General features: G+C 45.4%; 2 protein-coding genes across 12 annotated transcripts in view; one reads left to right on the top strand and one right to left on the bottom strand.

Annotated features, from left to right (window-relative positions):
* sgce (sarcoglycan, epsilon) overlaps positions 1-2,963 on the bottom strand; it is a 16,714-nt gene extending 13,751 nt beyond the window's left edge. For 3 of the 6 annotated variants that reach the window (XR_015062998.1, XR_015062999.1, XR_015062997.1), the window contains exon 1: positions 1,825-2,244. Coding sequence is in view for 3 of the 6 variants with exons in the window: in XM_085901322.1 (XP_085757448.1) it covers positions 1,825-1,900 (76 nt within the window). In the remaining 3 variants the exon portion in view is untranslated. Of the gene's footprint in view, positions 1-1,824; positions 2,254-2,561 lie in introns of those variants that run through there. The other 3 variants (XM_085901323.1, XM_085901322.1, XM_085901324.1) reach the window with 3 other exon arrangements.
* The window catches only part of ppp1r9a (protein phosphatase 1, regulatory subunit 9A), a 24,758-nt gene continuing 12,334 nt past the window's right edge, over positions 1,443-13,866 (top strand). Inside the window, exons 1-3 of one of the 6 annotated variants that reach the window (XM_085901309.1) lie at positions 1,443-1,539; positions 5,388-6,873; positions 13,434-13,566. In XM_085901309.1, the coding sequence (XP_085757435.1) occupies positions 5,533-6,873; positions 13,434-13,566 (1,474 nt within the window). In that variant the 5' untranslated portion in view covers positions 1,443-1,539; positions 5,388-5,532. Of the gene's footprint in view, positions 1,540-2,363; positions 2,889-4,225; positions 4,336-5,387; positions 6,874-13,433; positions 13,567-13,866 lie in introns of those variants that run through there. The other 5 variants (XM_085901308.1, XM_085901306.1, XM_085901307.1 and 2 more) reach the window with 5 other exon arrangements.

Genomic DNA, 13,866 nt, shown 5'->3' with positions numbered 1-13,866 from the left:
TTCCTTTTTGCCCTCTCAAAGCCTATTCCCCTTCCCCCTATTCAGTCCACTTATCTTCCTTCCTACATGATGATTTGCCTCGCTTTTTGCCCTTTTCTCTCGTCCACAGTGGGTGGGCACCCTTTCTTTGATCGCCATGGGAGATTGAGTGCACAAGGAAGGAAGAAGTGAAAAAAAAACAGGAGTGGGACGAGAAAACGTTTGTGTGTCTGCTTTGCCACTCGATTCAAATATATTTGTATCCACACCCCATCGGTGTCCGACACAAGTGCCACTGTCGCACATGAATGGGAATGTTAAGCCCTTTCTCCTTATGCAGACTGAATGAAGCGCCCGATGAGATTCGAATGAAAAAACTAATCGCGGGTTTAGCTTTTCATCCACGTTCGTGAAAGAGGATATCTCGATTGTTGAGAGGTTGAAAAAAAATATAAAGATCAGGGCTCACTGTTAAAATGTGGATTATTGAAGGGGGACGCATTGAAACGTGGCTGACGTACTTGGCGGTATTAAAAGAGCACTGAGGAGCTGTTGAGGTCCACATGTGAAATGGGGCGACATCTGACACAGACGTTGTTGACCTGGCCATATGTCTGAAGTCCCCGAGGGCTCAGTCACAGCTGGCTACGATCAATGGCCTTTTGCTTGACACTTGACCTGGCGTTTCTTAGAAAAACGATCCCAGCTTTATTCATAATAATAATAAAGGTATTTGTTAATAACAAGATATCGTTTCTAGTATACAGGTGTAGCGAATGTCACAGCTGGCGATTGTATCTTTCCAAAGACGGCTAGAGCGAACTAAGCGAGACAAATCCTCTTAGGACAGACAGCAACAGAGGGGCCCCCCTGACATTATCGAGAGCAAGAATTAAAAACTCGCACAGTGGTTGGTGCCCTTGACAAAGCGCACACATTCTGTTCTATTCTTCTCCCTTTTGCGCCCCAGCACTTCTTTACCACACAAAAGGACGACGGGCCTCCAGTTTGCACTCGTGGTCAAGTGGTGGTGGCTAGTCCACTGGCAGCCTAAATTCAGTGTGGTCAAGATGAGCACAAATGGTAGACCTGCAGCTCCTCCTGTAGCTACGTAATACATCACCCATTCCAGGTTAATAAATAACACTTTGAGACAAACGGAGCAGTCTGCTTCGAAATTAGAATGAGCAGAAAATGTCTGTTCCGTTGCCAATTGATCTAATGAAATGTTATCGAATAACACAATGATCCTGCACAAGCTCGAGTCTCAGGTGGAGACGGGCCTCTAGCTAGCTGATGTGCAGACCAGAAAGGGATCACCTTCAGCTTCACTCCAGTCAGGAGGAATGCATGTGCTTCTTTGGTGTTCAGCTGGGGAGCGTAGGAAAACAAAGATGGCCACTGTTCAGAAAAAATCTTTGTCACTGCGCCTGTGCCGATTACTCGCGTACACAACCTGGAAGTGAAAGTCGCCGGCGTCTCCGCAAGCAGACAACCATGACAGAAGACAAGAGTGGACAAGAGTTTCATCTTTGAGAGATTTGACGTTCCTTGGAAAAGGTAAGTTGAAACAATGTCGTGAATACTCCACGACATTGTGGAGCGGGAATAGTAGACATGGTTTTCTCTGGGTGACTTTCTGCAAGGGCAAGTGGAACTGAGTGAAGCACTGTTAGAGCAAGAACACCAACGCATTGGGATGGCAAACAAGTGACAACATTCATGCTAGTATTAATGGGGGGGGAGGACTAGTTGAGCATGGCACTGTGTTATGACAGCAAGAAAGGGGAAGGGGGGGGACAGCGGGTCAACACATGAAGTGTACCACTGCACACACCCACTCACCATTGCTGTACAAGGCTGTTCTCTGCTTCCAGCCCATGGTTCTCTCCTTTTGGACATTTCCCTCACGTAAAGTCATTTGTCTGGCGTTGCTGCCATACACAATGTCAACTAGAGGATCCGTTAGAAGAAAAAAAAAAGCAGTGCTTTGTTGCGATCTTGTCTCATGTTTAGGGAATTAGAATTGGAGCCTTTATGCAGAAGGACTCGGTCCCTATCCTGCAAATAGCAGTGACTCACTGTCTGTTGTGACATTTTTGTTTTGAAGTGTGTCAAGATGGAGGGGGTCAAATTTGCCTGCTCTAGCTGGGTAACATTGGGTTCTACAAATAGTCTATTTGGCTCTTTATGCATAGCAAGATTCCATAATTAGGTGCAAAAAAAAAAAAGCCAATGTATTCGTCAAAAAAACTATGGCGAAAAAAAAATGAACTGCATTAATTAGCGTGACAATGATGAACTTCAATCAAAACACACGTCATTACACAGGCATGGTTATCCAAACGATGCATAACGTGACGCAAGCAAACACATCAACGCTTAATACTCCTCGAAGAAGCCGCACGTTCAAAACGCTTTTGAAGGTGCTCCACCCAAAAACGCGCTATTTTAAAGAGCATTTTTTTCCATGACTCCTTCACTGTGGCTACACGTAAAGCTAACTAAGCAGCTAGCTCGCTAGCTAACTGTCATGGAGACGCATCAAACGTTAAGATTTTGACCGCTTCATCGTTACATACCCGTGGCGAGGCACACCGCGACGACCGCGGTGGACATGGTGCGTGTCGTCCTTCTTGTAAGTCTCACATGAAGTTAGATGTTTGTGTCTGAGTAGCCAGTGGGTATGACAGCCATGATTCTACAAAGCATCCTGCAGCATTCCTTCCTCCTCCGCCTCCGTGTTTAGCTGGAGCACGCAGCGGAGCTTCTCACTGGCTCCACATCTGCATGGAAAAAGATGGTTGACTCCAAAAAAGGAAAATGAAATTCTATACGGCACTCCTTCAACAAATGCAGGGAGAGACTCTTAACCGTATTTTACGAAATCGTAGCCGTGTGGTTCATAGGTATGTAATTGATGCCACTCAATTAACCCAAGACAGAGGCAAATAATGTTATGCACACCTAATAGGCTTATTTATTTTTATTTCCACGCTCCAAACAGAGAATAAGTTCTGGAATTTTTGGGGTTCATTCTGCAAGATGAAAACATCAAATGAATGATTATGATGTCATGGAACATCATAAAGTAGCGTCTAGTTTGCTCTGCTTTCTGCTATGTAGTACAATGCTCAAAACTAGTCCGAAAATGATAACAACTGATTGCACAAGGGTGGGGTCCCCTATAAATTTGCATATTGTTGAGTGGTTAGACTCCTTAACTGCAGCTGTATGAGACCCGGTCAAGCACAATCTGTTCAGACCCCCTGCAGAGAATGACCCAGCAGACAGATGGCCGTGCTTTGGCCCCGTGGATCCCCGCCGAAGCTGCGGGGGCCCTCCATTCAGCCCAAATAGTCCCGAGTAGTTAATAACCACAACGTGAACAATTTGATCCAGCTAACATATGCATATGGCACACATTTGGTGTTTCCTCACCAGGCTGATTCACATGCATTGGCAGTGTATTGATGCTCTGTTCTCTCACCCTCAGGATTTTTTTTTTAAAGTTGCTAAGCAACATCTCACACCACCAAGCAGCATTGAGGCTGTACTGTATTTGAATGCGCCATAACAATTATTATGAAGGGAATTGATTTGGAACATTCTTGATGATGTTCCCCAAAAGGGCAGCATAGTCTTTGGCTTCACAAGTGAGAGGTCCTGGGTTGGAATCTCAGCTTGGGCCCGTATGGATAATAAAGTGCAATTTGACTGATCTTCACCTTTAATTTGCATAGGCATCCTGCTAAAATCACTGAGAGAACTTTGGGAAAGCTTTAAATTTCCCACTTAGCCCTGTGGTGGTCCTTGACCGTGTTTACCCCACCCACTCATGATGTGCAGCAGGCAGCGTGTGAAGTTGCAGAAGCTGCGTGCTGCTATTTGTGCCAGACTGCAGCCCACCACCGCTACCACGCAGCAGCTTAACGGAGCAAACCATTGCAGCGCTTCAGATTCTAACACCTGCCTTACCGCCCCTTGCGTTGTAAGATAGGTGCGCTTACTTTGCTATACTACCGAAGGATTTAGGACGCTGCCGCCCTGTGGACGCTGCAGTCGGAGAAGCTCCGGCGAGATGCGCGTCCTACTGCGCGGGTACCCCCATCGCGAAGGCGGCAGCATCACTCGCCGCCTGCAATGGCGCTATAGCCGCTCCAGTCAGTAGCGTGCATCCTCACCTACGGCTCCGCGGAGGCCATTCCGTCCGGGACGCTCCGAACAAGCGTGGGATCGAAATGCACCTTTCGAAAGGTTCTGCAGCGAGAGCGTCAGCGTTTGTGCTTTAGCTTCCACTGAGTGTTGGTTTCACTACTTGTGCATGACGCGTCAAACGGAGCCGAAGCCGCGAATGTAAGTGGGAATCTTTTGTTTTGGTTGCTCCGAGGCGTTGTTGACGCGTTCAACTTATTTATTTTTTTAGGTGTTCCGTGTTGTGCGAATTTCACATAAAGGGAACCCGAGCTGTCTGTTACTGTTGCTCTGCGGTGTGGCTGATGTGCATCGCAGCGCCCATTTGTCTCATCTGAAATGATGATCAAATGTAGGCAACTTCACTTTCTAGCCTGCAATGCACTCTGCGCCCGAGCGGACCAGGAGTGTTATTTGTATTTAAATAAACAAACATCCACTTTTGCACAACAACAGCAGCTAGCAGCATGGTAAACAATGAATATTATATCAGCACATGTCCATTTCTGACCACGCAGCATGCTGCATGCCTTAGCCCAGTCTATGCATTTGTAGGCTATGTATTGTGTGTCCCCCACACGCGGAATGCAATGCAAAGCAGGATTAAACATTAATGGGTGGTGATGTGGAATATTTAACTGCAGTTGCACTCCATTCCTGTTGCACACAAAAGATGCTGTTGCATTTGGAGTGCTCGCTATTATTATACAGGATTATGAATTGTGCGTGAATATTTACCACAGTGGAAAATATAATGAGATAAGTAATTGAGATCAATAATAGTAAACACAACCATATTCAAATGGTTTAGCATTCAAATAGATGTTCTATCTACTTCAAATCCAGTAACGTTTTCAAAAGGTTACCAACAGTTGACACAGTATGGGCCATTTTCAGTTTTTTAACATCCTCTAGGGACGATACTAAATCTCCGAAGAGGATGATCTAATAATCGAACAACTATAAGTTGTTATTCTGTGCATTATGACAATTTATGGGTTAAAGCTTTGGTGGGTTTGAATAACAGTTCTGCTGGGATTTGATCTGTTTTTACAATTGCAAGGTAGACTAGATCAATGGTCCAGTCAAGCCCCCTGCGTAGAGAAGAAAAACAGTCATCATACGAGCTTCAACTCAGCAAGGCCACGTGATTCTTTGTTGTTTACATTTTTGCATTTTTGATGCAGCCTCATAGAATTTCTCTGTTTCTGCAGGTATGAAGAGGCCTGAGAGGATTCTAAAACGGGATCGATTGGACCAGATTTGACACGCTGCAGTAGGTCAACCCGAACGCTCAGTCCTGAGTTCTAATGAGGCCACGGCGATGCTGACACCCCCGCTGAATCCAAAGACATCATAATGCTGAAGACGGAGGCCACGGGGGAGAGGACCAGCCTCCGGAGTGCCTCGCCGCACCGCAATGCCTACCGGGCCGAGTTTCAGGCCCTCAAGAAGGCCTTCGACAAGCCTCAAACAGATGGAAATGCCAAGCCCAAGGACCTCGAACGGGCCAAGCAACCAAGAGGCCGCCAGTACGGCACACACGTCAGCCGCATTAAGGACATGTTTATGCAGATGGGCTCAGAAGGTTTGGCTGTCAAATCAAGGGGTCAAGATGATACCTCACCCCAAAAGCTGGTCAAGCCAACCAACTTCATTAACAAGGCGGACGGATCGGTGATAAAACTCCAGCATTCCTCATCGGCTGAAAGGGTAGGCGGTGCGGGAGCAAAGTTCTCAGAAACCAGGAAGTTGTTTGAACAGCATTCACGTGACCAGTCCCAATCACCAGTCTACTCTTACGGACGCGAGAAAAGGGGTTCCCACGAGCACCTCGACGACTGTCGAGGCGCCAGGTCCAACAGAGGCAGTACGGACTCTCTGGACTCGCTGTGCTCCAGAACAGAGGCGTCGTCGCCAACTGTTAGCCAACTGAGTGCTGTTTTTGAAAATGCCGACCAACACAACCAGGGTATGCCCTTCAGGGGAGTCAGCAGACGGGCCTTGTACTCACCGGACGGATTCCATCGACAAGGCGGGGATATCAGTGAGGACGATGCGCGACAATCTCCAAATCGTGGAACTTATCGCAGCAGGAAAGTGGGGAAGTTCCCGTCATCTGTGTCCGCCGATGATCTTCTGAGTTCCGAGACGGTGGAGCAGCTAATCTTACGAGAAAAGGAAGCCCAGGATAAAGCTGACAAGAGACAACTATCTAATGCCACTACGAATGGAAGTCAGGTCAATGGCTCCTGCGATGAAGATGACAAACACTCAGAAACACCACAATATATTGAGGAAGCTAATGACGGGTCAACAAGTACAAATGATGTGATGACCAACAAAACGTTTGACGATGAAACTCCTGATCCACCAATCACAAAAACCGCTCTAGCCGGAGAAGGCCAAGAAGATCCTACTAGAGAAGACACATCTCCGGACTCTTCCAAAGACCAGGCGGATGAACCCGAAGAGGAATACACCGGAAACGAGCGGGTGATTTTTAACGCGGATGGAGATGCGTGCTACCAGGGTTGGGGGGAGAGTTGCACCGATCCCGAGGATGAGCTCTATGGAGACGACGAGGATTTCGTCTACGACCCTGGCTCCGATGTAACCGAGATTCCCGGTTTGCCAGAAGAAAACAAAGACGACGTCCCTCCAAAGCGGAAGATTCGCTTCAGCACTGCTCCCATTTCGGTAAGTCTGGCACGAATCAAAAGCCTTTTAGGTCATTGCAAAAGCAGATTAGAAACCAAATATTGGAGTCAAAGCTACCTGATTATGAGCTCACGTTTGGCTAGTTCACTCAGCGATTTTTATGAACCTTGTCCTTGTTAGACCTCCATACGCCGAGCCATCCATTTTGATACTCGATAAAGCAGCAAGCAATCATGTATCTACATTCAATCTGTTGCTCTTGGTCGGTGAGGGGCTGTAGCTATTTTATGAAGCAAAGCTTGAGGGTGAAAGCATCTGCGCCCCCCCGGCAAATTGTGCTCACAAGCAGAGCATATGTGTTGTTACTATGCACCTTCACGCTTTTCACACAGGCTAGTGTGTGTATTCGCAAAGCACTTTTGTCACCACTTCAAATCACATCTGGTTCTAATCAAGGTTTAACCATGCGCATCCAGGAATCATTTCATTTTCACTCACGTTGCATCATCTGACTTGAGTTGGACTGGTGCGTATGTTGAACACAATGAAGCGAGTGTCGTTTGCGGATTGCGAAAATGGATTTCCAAGATTACGGGAAATATTTTCCGCTCGTAATCCTCCAGCTTTTAGAATCAATAAGCTTAGCGTTTTTGGTAGTAAACATATTTTAGGAAGTCCTCTGGACTGGATTGATGTTTTGACTGTGGAATTGTGTTTTCAGTCATTTGGTCAGATGGGTGCGGTGACTGGGGGATAGAAATTGATTGTATTGATACGGCCGTCCATATTTTGCTTCCTGTATCGATTGTCTGTATGGAAAAAGTAGGCCTGCACAGATTTCCAATTATACTAGTCAAAGCATGTGGTGCATATAGCCGACATCGAACACATCGCAAAAAATCGTGTCGCTAACACTAACATGTGCGGCTAGCAAAAGTCAAAGCAGCTCTGCTTACCTTTTTGCTTCCATGTAGTGTTTGAGACAGGGTAGCTTGGCCCTGGCTTGAAAGTTCAGCTGACAATTGTGTTGCCATGATTTGGCAGCTTGAAAAAAAAAGATATTAAAGTCAATTTTCCATAACGTCTGAAACAATAGCACTTAGCTTTTTTTTTTCTTTTTACAACCCTGGGCATATTGATGTCATTCATTAGGCCTACAAGCAAACACTAAACGATGTCAGTCATGGTATCGGGGAGGTATCACAAACCTGTCACAGGTCGAGCGAGGATCATTCTGATTAACATGCAGTAATGAAGCAGGACAATTAAGCCTGCTCTTTTTACACACAAAAAAGGTTGTTTCACTAATTACCCTGTACTATCTCTTCCAATGGTGTGGCATTTGGCTCCTCCCCCCCAAGACCACGCACAGTGCAATATAGTCGTTCCCAAAATGGCTTATGTGTTGTGTAAAGGCACTGACGCTCATTCATCATATGGTATATTTCAGACAAGCACAGCCTCACAATCATCCCCATTATGCAGCCCCCTCCCCTCTGCACGCAAACACGGCCGTGTCTTTTGTTCGTCCATATAGCGAGGGAGACAAAGACGTGTTTTCTCAAGCCCTGCGCGAGTCCGGCGTGACCCCAGATGGGAGCAGACCGTAGAGCCCGTCTTGGCACAGGGAAGCGAAAAACCCTAGCATCTTTTAATCTTAACAGTTCTTGTAATATTTCTTAGTCCCAGCTCCCTAAAGCGGATAAATCATTTTAACATCCGAGCTTTGCCGCCTTAATTGATTTAGAAATCAGGCAGCCAGCTGCTCAGAGGAGAGAGTGCACAAGCAGCGTTTTGGCAATAGTTTGTGGAACACGCTCATTTCTGATTGGCAGAAAATGTTGTGACTGCATCTGCCACGTACGTTCATTCCGACAATGTTCCTTTCCACGAGTCTGACCCAGTGAGGAAGTGACTTTAGTCTCTGCGCCTTCCCGACGGCACTGACCTACAGAGAAGCATCCCATCACGTGCTCATTGGAGCAACTGGTTGAGTGTCTCCGGGTCGCCTGTTCACTTCTCTTCAGATTGATGGGGCGCTGGCCGAGTCACGCTTTTTGATGCCCTATTTCCACACCGCAATGCTTTCACAGCCATTAAGAAGCGGCGAGAATAGAGCGTCTCACCGGGCGGGGCGTATCGCCTCTCATCTCCTTTGACTTTCTCCACTGAATGTGCTTGTCGGGGTGTTAAACATGTCTGCCCTGATCAAACATCCATCGCGCATTGAGGCGGTGCTTCTTTTTTTTCTCATTGTGTTGACTTCCTCTCTTGGATGGGATCACGCCACAGGAGTTTGACAGGGGAGGGCCTCTGCATGCAGTGTCTGGCCCGCTACTCTATTTGAACTCCATTCGTCTCTTGTGATATTTGGAGACTTATAAAAAAATAAATAAAAAGCTTCAGTTAAATGGGAGCATTAGGGGCTCTTCTCCTTTGTGTGCTGTCTATCACTGCAGCATTTGTGTATTAGATTGGGCTGCTGCTCCATTTGGGGACTGCTGAGTAGCCTCATCAATTTGATAGATATGTGTCAGCCTTCTTCCCCGTGGCAATGCGTCTGGCAACACGAGGTTGAGCTACATTATTTATGAACTGGTCTGGTTCGTCATAAAGCCACACCAGGCCATTCATCTTCTGAATAAATATGCCATTTGTTGATGAATGTTTTACATTCGGCTATTGAACTGGGGGAGTTTGAGCTCATCTTCCTCGAGTTAATACTCTTTTACACTGCACAGGCTCCTAAACCGTTGCAAAAAAAAAAAAATCAACCTTCTGAATCTCTGCAGTGCACCGTTTGACATCATGTACTTTAGTGGAGCATGAAAGGATACATAGAGTTTCTCGCCTCTTGTTGCTGATGCTTAGAAACGGACAAAATGGAGACTAACAACCTGCCTGTGCCATTTTCCGCTTGCTTTGGATTTAGTAAGTTCTGCCTGGCCTCTTCATCCTCAACACGGCATTTAAGAGATGTTAAGCGCGCATCACATTCTTTTTGCCTGATGCTTACTTTTCGATACATTGCTGTTTTATCTTTATCTCTGCTCTGCACCGTCTCCTAATGCGGGTTTGTAATGAGCTAGGCTAGCAGCCAAGAACTTTGCTTTCAGACGACCGTGCTCTGATTGAGAGGATTACTCTACTTTCGTGGCCTCCCTCTTTTGGCTACATTAACCACTCTATGATAAAAAAAAAAAGAAATATTGATATAGCAGAACTCAAATAAAGCACCCTTTGATGAAATATGATGGAGGGAGGCTTGTTGAATGTGGTAATGCTCATACAAGTTAAATCATAAACAATAATTGCGTACTCACCAGTATAGCGCCAAAACGTTCTGGTCTCCATTCATTCTTATTTTACTTTTGACATCTTATCCATCGATTCATCCATTTTTTTGGCGTGCTCATCAAATTCAGGAGCAATGTGAGCTGGGGAAAAGGCATATATAAGACCACATCATTTAAGGCAGTTGGTATTAAACTATTTTGGCAAAGCTTCTTTTTAAGGCAACCAAATCAAAGTATCTCACTAACTCCTTCAAAAGGATCAAGCGGTGTGCAACTTTCTGCGTCTTTATACATGAGCTGGGCCGACTTTCCATCATCATTATCCTTGGCAGGTCAAAGAAGCTCCAAGCCCAGGTTGGAAATGTGTGTGTGTGTGTGTGTGTGCGTGCGTGCGTGCGTGTGTGTGTACAGCGACTGCATTATTCATGCCAGAATGTTTTTGTTTGTTTGTTTCTGTGCCACCTGATGATCCCGGAGCGATGCAATTTTAATGATCAAGAGAAAGGCGAGACTTTTTATTTTTTACTCCTGGTCAGTTTCCACCTACTTTGTCATGGGCCTCACATTTATGACTATACTTTTATTCCTGCCTGTAGTCTGGTCCCCTCTGCATGAGCTCATCAGTATTGCCAATGTTTTATATCTATTTTTCCCTTTAGAAGTAATGTCCAAGTCACAGTTCAGAAGAAACATTTATCAAACGGGATAAAAAAAAAAACCCCATCATATTCACCACAGAGAGGTGGAAAATGTATTTACTAACTGTGGTGACCTCAAATACATTAGAATACATCACCCAGACAGGACATAGCAAGGGCATTGTCTGTGCTCATTGAGTTGCACTTGTTTACTATTCTCCAGATCGTTTTAGCCCCCCCCCCCCCCCCCCCCCCGTCATGTCCTTTGTCTACTCGCTGACCTAGTGCTAGTGGTTGGGTATCTATGTGCTTTTAAAATGGCAGCCATATCTTGTCAAACAAATGTTGACTTCCCTTTGTATGCACAGTCTACACGTGGGCTAAAAACAGACGATGCTGACTAAGCCGTTGGCGTTCCCCGATATGTCAGATGTCAGTGTGTCGCTTCCCCTCACCAGGATGATGCATGGTGAGAGATGACAGGAAGTTTGGACCGTTCCTCCCTCCTCACCCTACCCTTATCTTTTACAGAAGAAACACTGAGTGTATCTCCTGGCTGCCTTCTTTTTTTTTTTTTACACCTCCTTTTATGCCTGTCAAGGTCACTCGCAATTCCCATGAGACACATTCCTTTCCCTCATTGTCCCTCCGCTGGCTGAGGCTAAGTGGCGTCTCTATGCAAGGGGTGGGTGGTCACAGGTACGACTAATGGAATGCAAATGTGCTGAGAATAGGGGAAACATGCTAATGAGAGTCAATAAAAGAGTCAAACTGCCTTTGCGACAACGACAAAGCTCCGTTTTGAATGGCGCTCTTACGAGTAAATGATAGAACTCCATCCGTGATGGCACAAGGCTTATAACCAGCTTCCCTCAACTTTTTCTCTCAGCTCATGAATCATCTGAATCACTCTGTTTCTTTCTCTCGCTGGATATTACCTCCTCTGGACTCTTTGTTTACCAGCGCCATCCCTTCACTTTCTCATCATCCTTTTATACGCTGACACTTGGCTTTATTTGCACTTCAACCTCTTCCACATGCCCCCCCTCTTTTTTTCTCTCTCTCTTTCCTCACATTGGGAATGTGACTGACATTTTCATTTTCATGCTAAGATGAGCACTCGGCACAAGTTGCATAGCACCCAGGCGTGCATAGACACGCACCTGCAAGGCAAGGCAACCAGCTGCATACCCGCATGCATACTTTCTTTCCCTCCTCATTGTTGCCAGCAGAATGCCTGACATGCATTCTCTGGACACACAATCTCAAATGGCCATACGCAAACACAGAGGAGCACAAATATGTCTCTGTCTGGCTTTCGGGCCTCTGCAAAGTCAATGCAGCTGCAGACTCTGTTTTGACTAACAAACTAGAATACTCTATGATGTAATTTTGTCTGAAAAATAATCCAGTATAATTAGTTGAGATGGCTTATGTTGATCTCAAAGAGCCTGTAAAGGAACAGGCTCAGCATTCAAATTTGGATCATAGCAATTTTTTTGTAGCTTGATCAACAATGATATTTTAATGGACAGGCTTAAAGCGCTTTTTGTTACACTGCATTCACATTTTTATTGTTGTTGCTGTTAGCTGGTCATAAAATATGAACAAATAAATTAGTATGTGGTTGTACTGTCTCTCTTAATAAAGCATGTGTTACTTCTTTAAAATATATATTCATAATTTTGGTTTCCCTAAAATGTCTTATTTTCATATTACCGCTTGTGTCCAATGAATGATTGTGCATTGATTTCATCGTTTACCATAAAATCAATGCTGCGCTTTTGCATAGCTGTGCAAAAACAAATACAGCTATACTGTCTGTGTGTGTGCGTTACAGCATAAATAATGCAGCGTTGCTGATCACATTAAATGATTGATGAGACAAAGGTCACCCAGAAAAAAAGAATAGGAAAAAAACAGCATGCCAACTGTAAAGTGCGTGCATCGTGTCACGCATCCATTCCTGCTCTGCATCGTCTACTTTCGAACAATAGGCGTAAAAGTCAGAACAAAAATGCATTGACTGACATGCCCATTCATTTTTTATGTGCTGACCTTGTGTGAACTTGCATTGCGTTTTGTCACGGTTAAAATATTGACGAAGAGGCATTGTATTGCGTTTGGCCTATAGCACAACCTCACGTAGCTGCAAAATTGATTGGAGTTCATATTTTGAGTTCATGCTTGGACTTAGGCATCTATGTGTAGGCCTCCCATCCATATTTTTTAAACAGTCTTAAAAAAAAATGATATACTAGACAATTGTATCCGGGCCAAATGCTCGCATCCTAGCAGGCCGTTTTACTCGGCACCTGCAACTGGCCTTTAAGCACCATGCATGTGACAAGAGAGCGACAGCTTGTGCGGCGCTGTCAGCTCGCTCCCTTCTCTCCACTGCATGCACGGAGCCGTGAGGGCGTCCTGCTGCCTGGGATGAGATGAGAAGTGACAGCTGACTATTGCAGAGGAGGAAAGAGACCTCCCGTGTGCTTCAGAGGAAAACATCTTTGAATGTTTTGCCAGTAAAGATTTGTGTTTTTGATGGGGATTTATTTTTGGGTAGTCAGTCCTGTGTCTCAATTTATCCGCTTAGACGATCAAATAAAAAATGATTTAAGTGTACTACACGTATACACTGATAGCATGTATGGTACCTCTCCAGGTATTCAACACCTTCTCCAACGAGGACTACGACCGCCGTAACGAAGAAGTGGATCCCGTGGCCTCGTCGGCAGAGTACGAGTTGGAGAAGCGCGTGGAGAAGCTCGAGCTTTTCCCTGTGGAGTTGGAGAAAGGTGGGAGGAGGGAAAAACTCATGACAAATTTGGCAGGCTCGCCTACCCACTTGCGAGGTGTTAAATTTCCCAAGCGTATGCAAACAGTGTTTTCCTAAGGATTTGTCTTCAGACACAGTAACTATTTTAAACGTCAACGTGGTGTGACAATCTCTGCCACGAGTACAAATGTTCTCACAATTTGTTCCGTTTCCTACCGTTGCCTCTAATCTAAAAGAGAGCACTTTGTGTTGTGGGTTATCACCTTCCAGTCACTGTTACGTAACCCTAAGCTCTTGTGAATAATGAATGGAGGATGGA

This window comes from Syngnathus leptorhynchus, chromosome 20, assembly GCF_054491065.1.
Source record: "Syngnathus leptorhynchus isolate UIUO chromosome 20, UIUO_Slep, whole genome shotgun sequence".
Lineage (NCBI taxonomy): Eukaryota > Metazoa > Chordata > Actinopteri > Syngnathiformes > Syngnathidae > Syngnathus > Syngnathus leptorhynchus.
The sequence above is the reverse complement of the archived record's forward strand: the minus strand, read 5'-3'. Positions and strand labels throughout refer to the sequence as shown.